This window comes from Poecilia reticulata, linkage group LG8 (genome assembly GCF_000633615.1).
Source record: "Poecilia reticulata strain Guanapo linkage group LG8, Guppy_female_1.0+MT, whole genome shotgun sequence".
Taxonomy (NCBI): Eukaryota; Metazoa; Chordata; class Actinopteri; order Cyprinodontiformes; family Poeciliidae; genus Poecilia; species Poecilia reticulata.
In genome coordinates this window covers 351027-369010 of record NC_024338.1, presented here as the reverse complement: position 1 = coordinate 369010, position 17984 = coordinate 351027, and the positions used below count along the sequence as shown (strand labels likewise).

The 17984-nt window shown below is 37.9% G+C and overlaps 1 protein-coding gene across 2 annotated transcripts in view; it reads left to right on the top strand.

The window, feature by feature from the left end:
- The window catches only part of trpm4a (transient receptor potential cation channel, subfamily M, member 4a), a 92477-nt gene that overhangs the window by 44823 nt on the left and 29670 nt on the right, over positions 1-17984 (top strand). The window contains exons 13-19 of one of the 2 annotated variants that reach the window (XM_008414996.2): positions 3681-3782; positions 7190-7318; positions 7517-7646; positions 10116-10261; positions 11475-11587; positions 14513-14617; positions 14711-14757. In XM_008414996.2, coding sequence (XP_008413218.1) covers positions 3681-3782; positions 7190-7318; positions 7517-7646; positions 10116-10261; positions 11475-11587; positions 14513-14617; positions 14711-14757 — 772 coding nt within the window. Of the gene's footprint in view, positions 1-3680; positions 3783-7189; positions 7319-7516; positions 7647-10115; positions 10262-11474; positions 11588-14512; positions 14618-14710; positions 14761-17984 lie in introns of both variants that reach the window. The other variant, XM_008414995.2, reaches the window with a different exon arrangement.

Genomic DNA, 17984 nt, shown 5'->3' with positions numbered 1-17984 from the left:
GGTGAACCCTGCCTCTCATCTGATGGCTGCTGGAGATGGGCACCACCAGCCCCCCTCACCATCCTGCAAGATCAGTGTGTTCAGATGATGGATGGAAATATTTTAAGGTAGTTTGTCTCCTTAAGTCCACACTTAAAACAGCTTCATACTTAATGCCAACATCAACTGATTCTATGACACTGTTGACTTTTTATTTTCTACTTCTAACATAAACAGGCAAAGAAGACACCCAGAAATATTTTTCTACTCCAAGCATCCGGTCCCAATCATCATCAGTTCTTATGATGTCACATACACGGCGAGTCCACAATGTTTTGAAATTGTAAGTATTATTTTTTTTATATGCCATTTTCATGTATTCTTTAAAATACAAATACTTTCTATGTTTAATTGCTCTATTGTTCTTTTTTGTAGGTTCCTGTAAGGTGCAGTGAATGGGAATGTTCTGTTGTTGATCCTCACTTTATGCTTTATTGTCACACTTAAATTTTCATGTTCATGTGTTCACTTTTGATGTGTAAACTGATAATTTATGTAACGTTCATAAAGTGAGTAAAATTGGACAATTTTAAAATGTTGGTAATAAAATATTTGAATTACCTTGAACATCTTGTGTAATTAATCTTTCCATGTAATTTTAGCCTAGAACAATGTAAGTACTGTAGTTATGCATGTAATGTACAAAGTACAAAGACTTATGAGTTATTAAAATTGTAGTTTATTATCAATAGCAGGAAATCCCCAAAAAATTAAGTGTAATTCAAATACATTACTAATATATTAATAGTATATTTGAAGTATATTGAATATATATTTTTAATAATTCTGAGACAGAATTATTACTGAAAATATCATATCAAAATATAATAAAGCTCTGAAATATATTTTAAAAGTTTACTTTAAGTACACTTGAAGTTGTTCCAAAAAAGTACGGATAGTATACTAAAATATACTATTAGTTGTAATTTAATACTATTTAAATATAAAAGTATACTAAGCACAAAATTAGTTGTTCCAAAATAGTACAGTGTGAGTACATCGATAAAAAAAGTGTACTAAAGTAAGTTAAAATTTAGTATACTAAAGTATACTTTTCTTTTACCTGGGCAGGAACATGCTCCAATAGAACGGCAGTTAGCGAGAGGTGAGCCACTGGCCACACGTCACTGGTTCTGAAGTATGTTATGGCAGTTCCCAGGTGAAAAAAAAGTATAGTTTAGTATACTAAATTTTAACATACTTTAGTATACTTTTATCGATGTAAACTGTACTATTTTGGAACAACTAATTTTGTGCTTAGTATACTTTAGTAGTATTTAAATAGTATTAAATTACAACTAATAGTATATTTTAGTATACTATACGTACTTTTTTGGAACAACTTCAAGTGTACTTAAAGTAAACTTTTTAAATATCATATTTCAGAGCTTTATTATTAAATTTTGACATATTTTGAGTAATAATTCTGTCTCAATTATATTAAAAATATATAATATACTTCAAATATATTTTAAAATATACTATTAATATATTAGTAATGTATTTAAATTATACTTAATTTTTTTTTTTATTTCCTGCTATTGATAATAAACTACAATTTTAATAACCCGTGAGTCTTTATTCCTACGTACCTGTATTGTAAATGACATGACACCTGTTTTCATATATTGTATTTTCCGGTTCCGGTTTTCCGGATTTTTCTTCTCTTTAGCAGGAAGTGTGTCCTGTAAACTGTGGTTGTTTTGTTTTGCATGGTTGTTTGCTAGCGGTAGAGTAGATGAACACGTGTTTGTTATGAACACCGCATTCCAGATCGAATTCTTCGAACCAATGCCTGTAAGTAGCAGCTTATACTTCAAAACGAGCCTTTATGTTAACATATAAGGAATTCATATGTTAAAGTTACTTTCCCTCAATGGAATATATACTAGTCAGTCCCAGTGACCGTTTCAGTAACGGTTTTTGCCCATGTGCTTTCTGGGTAAAAATCAATCGAGTAACGCGCATCGTTTTAACCCTAACCCAGAAGGAGAGCGGCGCTCAGAAGCTCGGCAGATGGAGAAGTGAAACCACGCAAAAAGATTCTCGTAAAAGCGCACTCCCGTACCGCACAGGGTAAAAAGCTCGTAGAATTCAATTGATCGGTTTGGATTAGACAGATCCAACTGAGCGATGAACCAGCGCAGATTTTTCTGCAGATGCGAACCAGGAGGAAATTGTGCAGCTGTGCGTTCAGACCGCAGCAGGTGAAGTGCTGGTAATTTAAGAGGAGTCGTTTAATTTATTATAAGTTATTGGTGCCACAGTCAGTGGTTTGAGTCACTATGGAAAAAAAGTTAGATGCGTTTATCTGCTTTATGTGTGATGGGATCTGGATTCACGGTTCAAGTAGGTGAATATTAACTAACCGCACAAAAATGCGGCTAAGCAGCAGATGTTAATATGATTATAATTTGACGGGTAAAAATAGTACATCACCGAGTTTTTTTTAATGCTGTCGGTCAAAACGACGGGGAACAAAAAAGTCAAATATTTATCGACATATTACCTTGTGCCAGCCCTCCATGAAGGTCTACAGTCGCTCTGCTGCACATCTCTTGAGGTTCTGCAGTAATAACTACTATTCACAGCCACTCACCTCCAGCCCAGATCCTGTCAGCAGTGGGGCAAACTGCCTGGTTGTAACACCAGGTTAAGGAGAAGCAGAGAGTGAACAGTGAGGAGGCGGTACCAGGACTTTGAAGTGCATCACAATGACAGCTGGTTCCGTTTCTCTATATCAGGATATCTGATTCTGTCCCACAGCGGTGGGTCCGACTCAGGCTGCCTGTAGTGAACCGGGCATTTAGTCCAGCACTGGGGCAGAATGACAAAGTTAAAGTCAAAAGATTTCTCTGCAGCCAAACTATTTCTGTGTTTGGGGATCCTGTTTTCAAGATCGATTACAACTGTGAGTTTTAAAGTCCTCGTCTCTGTACACACCAACACTCTGAGTGTTTGCTAGTACGGCCAAGTCCGTCACAAATTTGTCTAAGCCAGGGTTGATGGTTCTGCTATTACAAGGATGAGTAATGATAATCCTCTTATGTGAACCTTTATCATTATGTTTGGGTCAGCAATGAGTTTCTATAACAAAATGAAATATAGGAATAAGGTGGATATTGGGTGTAGCTACTTGGCCATTAAAATCAATTCCATAAAGGTCAGGTTAGTTCTTCAGACCCCCAATGAAGTTTGGGGGTCTGAAAATAATGGCTCTACAGAAAATGGTGACGTCTGTGCACTCTGCATTTCAGTATCTGCATCTGCATAAGTTACATCCTATTATGTTATGTTTGAATTTACAGAGGTTCTGTGAGCGACTCGTTCTTTTACAAATGTTTGTAGAAGCACTCAGTGTGCCTACCTACTGGATTTTATACACCAGTCGCCATGGAAGTTATTGGAAAACCTGAATTCATCAAATTCAAGTGATGGCCCACACTTGTAGCAATAAAGTGAATTTTTCTATGATTAATCTGTGACTCATTACAACCATAATTGATTTAACATATTTGATTTCTTTCAGTATGCTTTGCATGTTATGCTAAAGACCACTTAAATAATCACATTATGTGTAAACAAATAAGGGAAGCAAACTTATAACACATGTCAAAGCAAAGTTTGTGACTGTGCTTCAGGTATCCCGCCTGCTGCAGGATCTCTTAGGTGACGTCTGTGAGCCTTTCTACTATGGAGCTCTGGGTCTTGACCCCAGGATGGGCACTAGAAGAGCACTGAAGGTCAGTGAGTATAGAACTATTTGTACAAGAACCTGTTTACAGGTCATTGAGGTGGCAAAAACCTTGTTTGACTCATTACATACCTAAAAAAAATAATCTGACATTGTGAAAATATTTGTCTGCTTCTCATCCTCAAATGGATTTATGTAACATGTGCCAAAATATTCAGACCAAAATCTCTGCTTTAAATGTTATGCTAGAAAAATGATTAATATGTACAGTGACAGTCTCCTGCAATTGTAAAAATGAAAAGTAACCAACGCTAATGTAGTCTCACAAATGACTGTCGTGGAAAAAAATTACTTAAACAAGAGTTTGGATGAGAAGAAAATAAGAAATGTATTAAAACCTTGCAAGGTGAGAACAGACATATAGACTCAAAGGAGTCTGTCAAGTCTGCTCTGACCAACAGTGGATCTGGTTTCCTTTTATAAGTTCTGGTCAGAGAAGAGAGAATTGATTGGACTAGAGGTGTGAATCCCTGACTGTCATGTACCAGGGATTCTGTGGAGCCCAACACAGATGGTCTTGCCATTTGTCTATTGTTAAGGAAAGGAGGATGTTCTCTGATGCTAAAGAGGGCAGATAAGTTCTACAAGGGGGAGTAGCACTTAGTCTCCAGGATCAACGATGTCCCCTGCTGTTATATGGCACTGTAGAAGTCTATAGGAGAGCAGCTTGACCAATCTCATGATGAGATCATGCAGGCACAATATAAAGCACAAGAGGAGTGAAGAGCACATTATAAAATGTTCCATTATAATGACCATGACAATATCATTACTTTGTTGGATCCTATGACTGAATTGGTTTCAGGACTGTGGCTATTAACCACCACGTTGCCGACATTTTCCCCTTCTCTCATACTGTCATCCTCAAACAGTTAAAAATAAACAATAGTCATGGTAAAATAAAGTCCTCCTTTGGTTTTAGGGTTTTAAAGGTGGTAGGAAAATTTCTCAAATGATATGCAGCTTTAAAATTACAATGGTTCTAGGCTGAAAGTAGGACTTGACAATAAATCATGTAAGCAGAGGAAAGACTTAAGCCACTGATTCTCTCATGGACGTGAGTGGCATCAACTAACTAACGTACTGACTCTTTGGTTACCTAGAAACAACCTGTTGAGTAACTTGCACAGCAATTTAAGGTTTCACCACCAGTGTAGCTACTTTAAAATACACAACAATGGCATGGAGTGAAAATTCTGGATAAAAGACAAGCTCACACCACGAGTTTGGCAGTATTTCAGATATTTAAAACAAAGAACTAATCAATAATTATCAGTATTGACTGATGGTAAGGTAAGGTAATTTTATTTATATAGCACTTTTTCAGCAAAAAGGCAATTCAAAGTGCTTTACATTCATTTAAAGGAAATACAAACAAAATAACAAACCAAAGGAAAAGAGGAAAGGACACATTAGGTCAGATGGCAACATTCAGACAAAACAAAGGGGTAAAACAAAGACTTGAGTGAAGGCGGTGACGTCAAAGGGCCATGGAGTCAGGTGGCTGTGGTCCCTGGCATAGTCCGACAGAGGTGTTTGTTATCGAGGAATGATGTCCTTAGGAGCGCTCAGCTCCACAGCTCCATGGAAACAGGAGGGGGTGAGGTGGGAAGGAGCATTATGTTTACATATCTTCAAGGAGATTGGAAATATGCAGCCTTTCCAAGGCCACACGGGGACAGCCAATTCAGATACAGAATGTCTTAGATCGGGAAGATTATGAATTTCAATCTTCCCTAAAGTCTCTCCGATACATCTCAGTTCCCAATCATCCAAATTAGTTTGGTCGTTCCATTGAGCTGAAATGAGCAACTTTTCCAAGATTGATTACAACTCGTTAGTGAGTTTTAGAGTCCTCGTCTCTGTCCACACCAACAGTCCGAGTGTTTGCTGGTTCGGCCAAGTCTGTCACAAATTTGTCTAAGCCAGGAATCCACAAGCTCCAAACAGCATATATTCAGGATGAATCCTGCCGGGTGTGTCCCCACAGGACAAGAGGCTCTCCTGTGGCCAGACTTCTTGTTGAAAATTTGATCAATTGCATTGAGAGATCGGTTGACCAGATCCATAATTTGTAGATTTGGATGATGTGCAAAGAAAGGCTCCAAAAATATAGAAAAAGACAGGACAAAAACAAAGCAAGCAGGACAGGCATGGGCAGGGAGGGAGCAGAGGAAAAAAGCGTCCGCCTTTGCCGAGAGCAAGACTGATATGAAATGCTCATATTGTGATACACTTTTCAACCTTATCATACATCCCTAACTGAAACTTTTTAGGGTTTTTTGTGTTAAGCATATATTTTAAATCCCATGTAACTTTTCCCATCTATAATGTTGGTCAATCACATAAAATCTCAGCAAAAAACGTAAAACCTTTTGGGGAACTTACCGACCGATGTCTGCCTCAAGTCCAGAGGGACAGACCATACATCCGTATGGATGTATGGAGTCTGTGTATGTGTCTGTGTCTCTCACACAGACACATACACGGGTGGTTTGGATGTGTGTGTTTACAGATACGCCATCTTGGGTTGTAGGTGCCACTAAATACATCTTGTATTAATCAGTTTTCAGTGTTTTCTGTGACATTGTTTTTCAGGGTTTACCTTTTTTCTCTCAATGTTTGTAGGTATAGAAGCAGGTTTCTAAGGTTTTTCACCCTAGGGCAGTGGTCCCCAAAGTTGGTCCTCGAGGGCCGACATGTTCTAGTTCTCTCCCTGGTGGTAGTAACAACCTTTTCAGCTTGTCAATGTTCTTCTTAGGCCTCTAACGAGGCATCATTTGATCCAGGTGCGTTAAACCAGGGAGAGAACTAAAACATGCAGGATGCCGGCCCTCAAGGACCGACTTTGGGGACCACTGCCCTAGAGTATTTTCTTGTATTATCTACCAGTTTTTCTTTCCTCTTACAACTTTTTGAAAGGGAACTTTCAAAAAGTTCAAAGGGGACTTTCAATTTTTTGCCCCACTGCTGTTCCTCTTTTCTCTTTTTCCTTTTTATCCACTGCAATGGATAAAAATATAGTTTTTATACTGTATATGTGCAGTATAAAAAATGGAGAACCAGACAAAAAATAAAATAAATGAAGAAAATTTAAAATAAAGTTTTAAAAATAATTTTTTAGGTATAAAACAACACAACAGAAAAATTTAAGTACTGTGAATAGTTCTGTGATATGTGTTCCTCACAGGACAAGACAAGGAAAAAAATATTACAAGTGTAGTTAGCTGGATCATTAATGAGTTTGATATAAAAATGTCTGTCATGAAAGATATCTATTGTTTATTAAGCAATCTTATAGCTAAAACCAACATGTAAAATCATATTGTGTGTGGAATAATAAGAGATGAGAAATAAACTAACTGCTTACTCTGATATGTCTTTTCCAAACTTCAGCAAGTCAACAAAATCCTGCAGGGGGAATGTGCATATCGCAACCAGCAATGCCATTCACCCTGGGCAGCTCTCTTCATTTGGGCTGTTTTACAGAACCGCAGTGAAATGGCTATATACTTCTGGGAAATGGTGAGAACATGTTACATTAAAATCTTTAGTCCAAAAGTGTGAACTTTTTAGCTTAGCCTTGACCATTTGAAGATGATGACTGTTCTTTCAGAACCAGTAGCATTCATGTGCAAGTCCTAATACTACCTTTTTCTAAATTGCCTTTAATTTAGCTTCATGTCATTGCACCTCAATTGGCTTGCTGTGTCTCCGTATCAGGCAGGGGAGTCTGTGCTAAGTGCTCTTGGTGCCTGTAAGATTCTGAGGGAGCTTTCCAAGCTGGAGAATGAGACAGAGAGCAAGCTGGCCATGAAAAAATTGGCACAGAGGTTCGAGAACCTGGCAAATGGTGAGTTTGCACAGAGAAAATATTTATCAATTAGTTCCTTGATGGATGAAGGCTTGAATCTTTACCTTTACATATAGAAGTAAACATCTTGGTAACAGGCCTGGGTTAGAGGCTTAACCCTAACTAGGCCAGGTTTTGAAATGAATATGGAAAAGTTCATTTATTCCATTATTTTATTCCCAAATGTAAAAATCTCAGGCATTTCAGTGACTGTCTGCTGGTCCACTGACTGGCAGTAGTCAGTCACCATTCTTCTTCATGAATGTGTGGGCCACAACCATAGGCGTAACTTCCTGAAGGACTGGTGTGGACATGTTCCCACTAACTCTGGCATGAAGGGGACAGTCCCCACCAATATTTCCTGTATCTTTTTTCTTTGTGCCTGAATCAAAGCATTATTGTATTCAAAGCATTAACAACCAGGTATAGGGTTGCCACCCGTCCCTTAAAATACGGAATCGTCCCGTATTAGGCTGTTAAATATTTGTTCCGTATTTCTATAAATGTCCCATAGACATGCTTATCACACATCAAGACTACTTGTAACAATAATGACCAAAATAAAACACAGGATATATTACGGTCAGCTAAATTGTTGTGGTGTGAGCTAAAGCAGTGGCGGAGCTAGACTTTTAAAGTTGGGGGGGCTAAGTGGGGGCCAGAAATACACACACACACACACACCTATATATATATTGCGACAGACTGGCGACCTGTCCAGGGTGACCCCGCCTCTCGCCCGGAACATTAGCTGGAGATGGGCACCAGCAACCCTCCCAACCCCACTAAGGGACAAGGGTGCAAGAAAATGGATGGATAAATAAAAAAAAAATATATATATATATATATATATATTTGGTGATTTTTTTTTTAAACAACTGGAATTTTTAAGCCCCTCCGTCATTTTACAGGTTATAATTAATACCCCTGATACACAAAGCATCGGAGGTGGTGTCGTAAAGCGCTGGACTGTAGAGCAGCAGGGAAGTGTTCCTGGAGCGATGATTCATGCCCCTCTGTCTTGCAACCCAGCCGACAAGTCTGGGTTTGGCAATTGTCAGGAAAATGGTACTCGCCAAACTGGACTGTGTCAAAAATCAAGCTTTGTGCAGAGAGGATTATAGAGTGGCGGTTTTTCTTAGTTCCAATGAAAATAACTCTTGATCCATTGTCACGTACAACTTTTGGAAAATATCATTCGCCCTTGTGGGAAAATGTCTAGAGATTGCACCTTCCTGTGCACACCAGTACTGTTGCAAATGTGCAGATATTATTGACTTTATCCAAAGAGCTCATTGCAGAGGCAACTAAAATCAATCAATAAAAACAAATCCTTTCTGAATATCATCTCATGGGACTCTGAACTAAATGCGTCTTTCTGACCGGGAGCTGACAGTGTTATGGACCTGAGGCTTTCGAGCGTCTATTTAGGAAGCTCATTGCGAAATGGCGCCTTTAACTCCAGTCTCCAGTACTGAACAGAGAAAACTAAAGAGAATGCAACATTGTTTTAATCCATTTATAGTCTAAACAGAGGAGCCAGCAGTTTATTTTGTGGAAATAAATAAAGGTGCAGAAGTGAATTAGATCCATGCGCAGTGCACTGCATAACCAATACGGACTCGGCTCTGCCGCTGCGAAGAATTAAACTTAACTCGCCCTGCAGTTTTAGCAAATGGAGATGAAGATGCTACCCTCCCACACCCAGAAGGAGAGCGGCAGACATAAAATCTGTCCGTTTTGGAGAAGCGAAACCATTCAAAAATTAATAAATAAATAAAAACAAAAAATCCTGGCAAAAACGCACCACCGAACCACAGGGTAAAAAAAAACACTCGCAGAGTTCAATTGTTCAGTTTGGATCAGAATGCTAATTTTTTGAGAAGGACCTGTAGATTTATTAGCAGAGAGAATATATATATTTTACATATCCAAACACCAGCATCTCAGCTTTAAGCCACATTTTATAGAATCCAGTAATATCGATGATCACTCTACTCACCAACTGCCCCAAGCAGACCCAAAAAAGGTTTTGCGCCTTTATTATTTGCTATATTAAAGATGCATCATATCTCATCGGCTGTGTGTAATTCAGCAGGACAAAAGGTTTTGCCAACCAGCTGAGGGACAGCTGTGGAATCAGAATGACATAATAGATAAATACAAAGTTTGTACTGACCAGGATTCATTTGGTTTACACAGAAATTACTTATTCTGTTTTTAGTCAATCAATCCATCAATCCATCAATCAATCACATTTTATTTGTATAGCGATTTTAGCATCAAAGCATTTCAAAGTGCTTTACATAATTGAAATAAAAACAGCATGTGACATTGAATAAACAGTGAGAGATTTCAAAAAAAGAAAAACATTAAAACCTAACAAAATGAATCATAGATTTGAACTTGGTGTTAAACCGGCCAGCTTATATCCCAAACTTTCATGTTCTGTTTGTCCTGTATTTTCAGATGTATTTGCTGAGTGTTACCAAAGCAGTGAGAGCCGCTCCTTCACACTCCTTATAAGGAAATCTCCTGTGTGGGGCGGGGCTACATGTCTGGAGATGGCCACAGCAGCCGATGCCCGACTGTTCTTCAGCCATGATGGTGTTCAGGTAGAAAAATACATAGTTCCAAAAATCAGTGACTGAATCCCATGTTTTCTCCTTATGACGACAATGATTCCCACCATGCTTCCCTTGTGTTCCAAAGCCTAAGAAAGTATTTGCTCTATGCATAAATTTATCACCATTTGGATGAGTACATTTCTCCCTTGTTTATGCCCATTACTCAAAGCTACTTAAAATCACTCTGTGTAAGAAATGCAGGTGCTCTATGTGAGAAATGATGGTGAAAATAAAGCAAACATGCACCAAATTCAAATCCAATCTGTTCTCAGTTTATTCCTACGTTGATTTTGCACTAAGAAAATTATGTTATTTAGTCAAATTATTCTAAGGATCAAAGTTCCCTGATTATCTTGTGTTTAACCTTTTTCAATACTATAGTCAACCTTCTTAGTACTGTATTCCACTCCTCCACAGAAACACAGGGATGTTAGAGGCAGCTGTTTCTACCATCCAGTAGCTTGTCACCATCAGTGTATGCGTAAATGGGTGAATGACTTCATGTAGTGTTTGGGGTCCTCTGGACTTGAGAAAGCACTATAAAAGTAAAAGCCATTTACCATTAGTACTCATTGCAACAAAGCTGTATTTTAGACAGAATACATTCTTGTCACACAATGTAGTTTGTTCACTTTAACAACAAAGTATGTGATCACAAACAGTGAAAACCAATCATAACTTAATAAGAAGGTAAAATATTCCTAACACCTGTTACTGAAATGGTTACTACAGAAGAGATGTTCAGATCTAATAAACAAAGATCTGAGTTTATTATCAACAAGTATGATAAACTCAGAAAGCTGGTATCATTATCAGATCTTTGTCTACATTTGGAAGTCTTGAATGGCTAAGTTATGCCCCAGATAACGGTACATAAATTACATATATGTATAGCTAATTGTATATGCTTGCATTGCAATAAAGTGCAAGCATTGCATAACTCCAACATCTCAGTTCCAACTGCCCTCCTCACACACAATAATAAGCATTGTCTATGTGTGTTTATGGTGGAAGAAATAAAAAAAAAAAATCATTACTTTGACTTGAGATTTGACTGAAATTTTTGGCCTACTTCACATTTGTCAGGCTTCCCAGTGTTATTATTATTATTGTTATTATTATTGCTGTAGATACAGACTGAATATCATCAGTCTGTCTTCTGTCTTTGATAACATCGTGACCTTGTGCTGCTCTGCGATAGTCTCTGTTGTCTGCGATATGGTGGGGTGACATGGAGAGGTCTACCGAGGTCTGGAAGCTGATTCTCTCTTTCTTCATGCCTCCGCTCATCTACACCGATCTGATCAGCTTCAGGTTAGTCTTCCCTTATTGCTCAGCAAAACTGAGAGCTTAATATCAAGGTTTGTGCTTGCATTAATATTTGATTTGAAATTGATGGTTTCTCTTCTCTTTTTTACTGTGAGAGAACAACACTTTATTGAGTTTGCTGAGGCTTTTTTTTTTACATTGTAATGAAATAGAGAAGTAATGCATCAAATAGTTTTTCTCAAACAGAGTGTAAGTTTAGTTTTCCTCCATAAGTAATTGATTTGGAAATAAGAATTCATTGTTTTTGTCCTCAAAATTTGTGATTATGTATTTATAACCAAAGTCATTCTAATATTTTCACAACCAATGATGCATCTTTTTAGTTCAGTTGAATTTTCTCCAAGGCTCTTTCTCATATTACAGATTCTTAACAAAGGTCATTACATGTACACAGATGTCAGAGAAGAATAAATCAAGTCAAATGAAAATGAATGAAAATTGTTCTCATTAGAGTCCAGTTCATTCCAATTAGCATGTTGATAATGTTGAAATGGTCATTTTGAAGTTCTTGTACCCTAAATAAACAAGATTTCATCCCTCGTTCCTGAGTCTTGACTAATAGTACATCAAAGAACTCTGTTTTCTGTGTTTACGGATCTCTAGCTAAACTGATCGTACAGAGGGTGGCCATGTGTATATTACCTTAATCTTATTATTTTGAACTCGGGTAGGATTAGCCATAGGATATTACTGAAGATTATTTTGTCTCCCATAACATTGTAACAAGACACATTTAACATCTTGAACCTCAACTGCATTAGGCCTATGGAGGAATTTTTCTGCCATAATCCAAGAGCACACATTCTCAGTCTGAAAGCAGGATTTCCTGTCTTTTGTTCTCAAACGTTTAGTACTTTTGCTTACATTTTTATTTTGAAAGCAGGACTTCATTTCTTTTGTCTCAAAACTTATAATGCTTGTACTCAAAACTTCTCCTTGCGCTCAGACATACTCTCTGCTTGGACATTGCTCGCTTAAAATACATTTTCTGCTTGCTTCTGGAACAAAAATGCACCGTTGCCTGGCAACCTCCCAGCCAATAGAATGAAAGTGTTGTACTGGGTGTGTTCGTCTCCTTCTAGTGGGTGTGCCTGTGTGGCTACTATCAATTGCAGCAACCTGCACCACCCACTGGATGTAGGGAGAAACAACGACCTCAGCTTTCTGCTTCATGTTGCACTAAACATCGGCCAGCAGTGTACTACTGATCGCTAACAGCCTTCTGATATTAGGGAGGAGTTTGTTCAACCAACTCCCTACATCAGGGAGTCAGTCAGTCAGTCCTCAAAGGCCAGCATCCTGCATGTTTTAGGTCTATTCCTGGTTTTACACACCTGCATCAAATGATGCTCATTAGAAGGCCTAAGCATAACACTGACTTGAGGAGGAGGTTGTGACAACCACTAGGCCCTCGAGGACCGACTGTGGACACCCCTGCCCTACATCCAAAGGGTTGCTACAATCAACACACAGGCACACCTGCTAGAAGGAAACAAACGCACCCAGTACAACACTTTCATTCTATTGGCTGAGAGGTTGCCAGGTGACGGTGCCAAAAGGCAGTTCCAAAGCAAACAGAGAATGCTTCGTAAGCAAGCTGAGAGTTCTGCAAGAGCGCGAGGAGAAAGGTTGGGGTAAACATTACAAGTTGTGAGATGAAAGACATGAAGTCCTGCTTTCAAAATGAAATTGTAAGCAAAAGTATTAAAAGTTTTGAGAAGAAAGACATGTAGTCCTGCTTTCAGACTGAAAATGTGTGCTGTCAAATTATAGCAGAAAAATTCCTCCATAAGGACCTGGTTTGACATCTATCCCCACTAAGCCTGGTTTAACCCTTGTAAAGTGGATAAATCAATATGCAGATCACGGTATGTCAAGCCTAGCTTTATCTTTTATCCAGAGGCCTGCTGCACAAAACCAGGATAGCGGATATTTGAATATCCTGGCTGTAAGTTCTGTCAGGTTGGATGGTAAATGTTGGTGGAGCCATTTTCAGGTCTCTCCAGAGATGCTCAATTGTATTTAGGTCAGGCCTCTGGCTGGGCCAGTCAAGAATGGTCACAGAGTTATTCTAAAGCCACTCCTTTGTTATTCTAGCTGTGTGCTTCGGATCATTGTCTTGTTGAAAGGTGAACCTTCGACCCCGTCTGAGGTCCACTTAGGTTTTCTTCCAGGATATCTGTACTAGCCGCATTCAACTTTCTTTCAATTGCAACAGTCATCCTGTCCCTGCAGCTGAAAAATACCCCCAAAACATGATGCTGCCACTGTCATGTTTCACTGTTGGGATTGTATTGGGCAGGTGATCAGCAGTGCCAGGGTAGAATTAACGCTCAATATTAAAGTTCAATATTTGTCTCTATAGACAATTGTGTGCCTTTCCTAATCAAGTCCAATCAGTTTAATTAAACATACACTGGACTCCAATGACGGAGTAAAACCATCTCAAGGAGGATCAGAAGAAATGGACAGCATGCGAGTTAAATATGAGTGTCTGAATACTTATGAGCATGTGATATTTCATTTTTTCTTTTTTAGTAAATTTGCAAAGATTTCAGTTTTTTTCTGTCAAGATGTGATGCTGAGTGTACATTCATAAAAAATAACATTAACTTTTTGTTTCATTGCATGGTGGCAATGAAACTGAAGAATTTAAAAGGGTCTGAATGCTGTCTGTACCTGCTGAAAAGCATAGACAAAAACATGTTTGTGCTTTTCCTGCTTAGTGCTGCTCTTACTCCTCTTTCTGCTCTCTTGATTGGCTAGCAGTCCTTCATTCATGGTCTTTATTTTGTCATCTCTGGAAGAATGTGAAAGGGAGATATTACAACAACGGGGTTTAGTTCTTGTGATATTTTTTCCTCAGTAGACCCTTAAAAGCAGATGTGATGTTTTTTTGTGTGTGTTCAGGGAACCAGAAGAGGAGATCAAACCTTCTGCAGTTCACATCAGAGACAATGACAGCGTAGAGGGGAATGATGCCACTGTCTTCTCCATTGCCGACATCATACAAAAGTAAAATCAAACAATATATAAATCAAACTACTGTGTTTGATAATTATATTATTATTTGTAACAATAAAAAAAAAATGCTTGTTTTAACTGCAGTGAGGAAGAAATGGAAGAATTGAAGACCCTGAAGGAAAACTTAAAAGGCAGTATGTGTGTTCCAGTATTTGAAAGGCATGTGCTAATGATGTAAAAAGAAAAACAATCACAATATAGAACTGCAGAGGTTAGCAAAAGCCAACAAATAAAAAATAAACAAGTCATGAATAAGTTAAGACTTCAACTCAAATATTGTTCTTTTTTAATTATTATTATTATTTTTTTTTTTTTTACAAGAAACATACTCTGGCTCAGGACAATGTTAAAATTGCCAGAAGATGTCAGGGAAACATTCATACAGCATATTTTGCCTCACAAGGTAAGAGTGTGATGACCAAGGGCACAGGAACAAGTTTATCAATGGGGCGAAACGCATATCGGAAACCTGACAAATCCATAAATAACTTGAGCAGAAATGTTACAATGGTTTCATCAACACATTACTTAGTAAAGCATTACTCTAATCTAATACATTAGATTAGTAGCAACTATTCTAGTAACAAGTAGTACTTACTTGTTACTATTTACAATCCAATAATCAGAGACAAAATAAGTCATTTTCTATGCTTCTCTCATGCAGTAGTTTAATGCAATGAGGAGAGAGGGTGAATGCCACCTAGTGAAGTATGGATTTTTCATTGAATAATCAAGTTACTTTTTTTAAAGTAACTATCCCATCCCTGGTAATAAATTAATTGCAGTGTCTATCATATATATGTAAATATACGTTTATCTAAAGGTGGCAAATTGCTCAAAAAAACGTCATTTCCATTTCCTCTTGAACAAAATGACTTCAGTCTTTAATCAAGCAAACTGTCTGCACACTCACTTTATCATTTGCCTCACAACTAGCAAGCTAAATAGTCAGGTAGAACACACAAGTTTGCTAGCAGCATTTTGTATGTATTTTATTGGTCAAAATGTATTTACATATGTTGACCATAAAAGAGATAGTAACATGCTCCTAAACGTACAAAATATAAAATGGCTTCAGAGATGAACATCTAAGGTACAGCTGCACAGCATAAAATTTTTAGATCCAAACAGGAAGAATAAATTCACTACAGAGAAGCATTTCACTATATAAATGGACAGAACGCTAGTGGGGTGTTTTACTGCAGCTAATAACCTGATCATAACCATTACCGGCCAGTGCAATGACCTTTGATTCTCCAGTTTCAACTGCCCAGTCGTCAAACAAACGAGGTGATGAGGGGTGAGGATGAAGGGCAGAGGAGGAGCAGCAGAGAGGCGGTGATGAAGATCACCCTGAACTTCCTGAGGAAGATGAAGCAGGAGGAGCNGGATCATCGAGAGAGAATTTACTAGTCTAACCATGACTTTATAACAGATAGGTACATATGTACGTATTTAGACTAATTTAACATAAAGCATGGATACCTTAACAGAGGTGTAGTGCAATAAATTCACTTGAAGTGATTACTAACAGCAAATTTTAACTACATAACTCTAACATTCTTGCAATCATTTCTAATATTGAACATTTTCACATTTTGGCTACAACTCTCCTAGATAGTATTTAATGAAGATGTCAAGTTATTTATAAAAAAAATGTAAATGGTATCAATAGCTGTTTTCTAACTCTTCTATTTGTTTTCCCTTTCTTATTACGTTTTATATTGAAATTCACGACTCTTCTTATTACTAAAATATCTCAGAAAGTCTCCATTATTAATTCCACAGCGTCGTCATTCCTGTGTTATCACAGTATTTTTCTGACTGCCTGCTAGCTTAGTGTTAGCTTCCCCTTTCCTCACACACACCTGCCTGATGAAACGCTCCCTCTTCATGAACATTTCCCTCCTTCTCATGAATTTGCTCCAGCGGGTAAAGTTTGTGTGGTAAACATAACAGTTTGACACATTTTTCTGAATGGGCTTATGTGCTTTTTTGCTTTTGTTGTCATAGTTGTTCTGACTCGCCTCGTCTCGTATCCGCTCACTTTTCTCAATGACGCTATTTATAACCTTAGTGGAGAGGGGCGGGCCAAGTGGGACTGAGGGATTTCATTGGATAAGCCCAATGTCTGTCAATAAAATCTACCAATGGGCTGTCGCGGTCAATAAAAATTATATAGAATATACTATTTTTGTTAAATTATGACAGCGTAGGGCCGCCAGGTATGGACAATAAATGCATCAGTCTGTAGTCCAGACGGTCAGTCCTCCCCTGGACAGAAGTTCAAACTGAATCCAGCCTTTTTTTTCTGTTCAAATTGCCAACCCACCACAATGGCGGGTGCGTTGCTCTGATTTACCACTTCCGCCAGTGGCGGGTGCTAATTTCCATCTCTGCTATTAACATTCAATTTTAGTAAGTTACCTGGACTTTGTGAATGAAAAGTCTCACTCTACTTGAGCTTTGTTAATTTAGAAAGAGGTTTTTTTTTTTTTTTTTTTGACAATTGCAATTTTTTTTTCTTTCAATTTTGGAATGTACTTTAACAATACTGCATCCAAGTACAAGTGCACTCTGGCTTATCGGATCAAAATCATGGCTTTCTATGAGGAGGTTAGGTAATAACAAAAAAAAATTCAAATAATATTTTGATGAATCCTGCCCTATTTATCTTGGGATTATATCCCAGTGGTCGTAAATATAGCCAGAAGAACCATATTGGCATAGATATGCTTTTATTGTGTGCCAAACAGAAAATCTATTGCAGTTTTATGGAATATACAACTTTCCTGTAAAGTGAGAACCCTGTCAACACAGTTAAAAAATGTTTTATGCAATATTCAGTTCGATTCAAATAAAAAAATTCATTATTCTCAAAGAGAAATTAAATAATAAATACATAAATAACTACAGTGACATGTAAACAAAATGACAATGACTGACTTGAGTGCATAGTGAGGTAAACAGTCTTTGTCAGATAGATATTTACACACTTTTATCATCAGTTAAGATAGTTTGACCACTTTTCTGAGAAATGCATGGAGAGAAGAATTCCTTATAACTGTGTGTGTGTGTGCGTGTGCGTGTGCGTGTGTGTGTATGCGTGTGTGTGTGTGTGTGTCTAATAAGTTGTTTCTCACCAGTGTTACCACATTGGCACTGCAGCCAGCAATGGGACTGGCTGCAGTTGTGGTTAAAATGTACAGTGGCGGACTTCCGGTTTGAGCAGAGCCATGTGAGGACACGTTGAACTGAGCTCCGACTGGACCCTCAATTTTGGCACAAAAAAACACAATTTCAGCGCTGGTCTTGCATTAGACTAAGATCATTACTACTTAAGGGAGCAAAAAGGCAG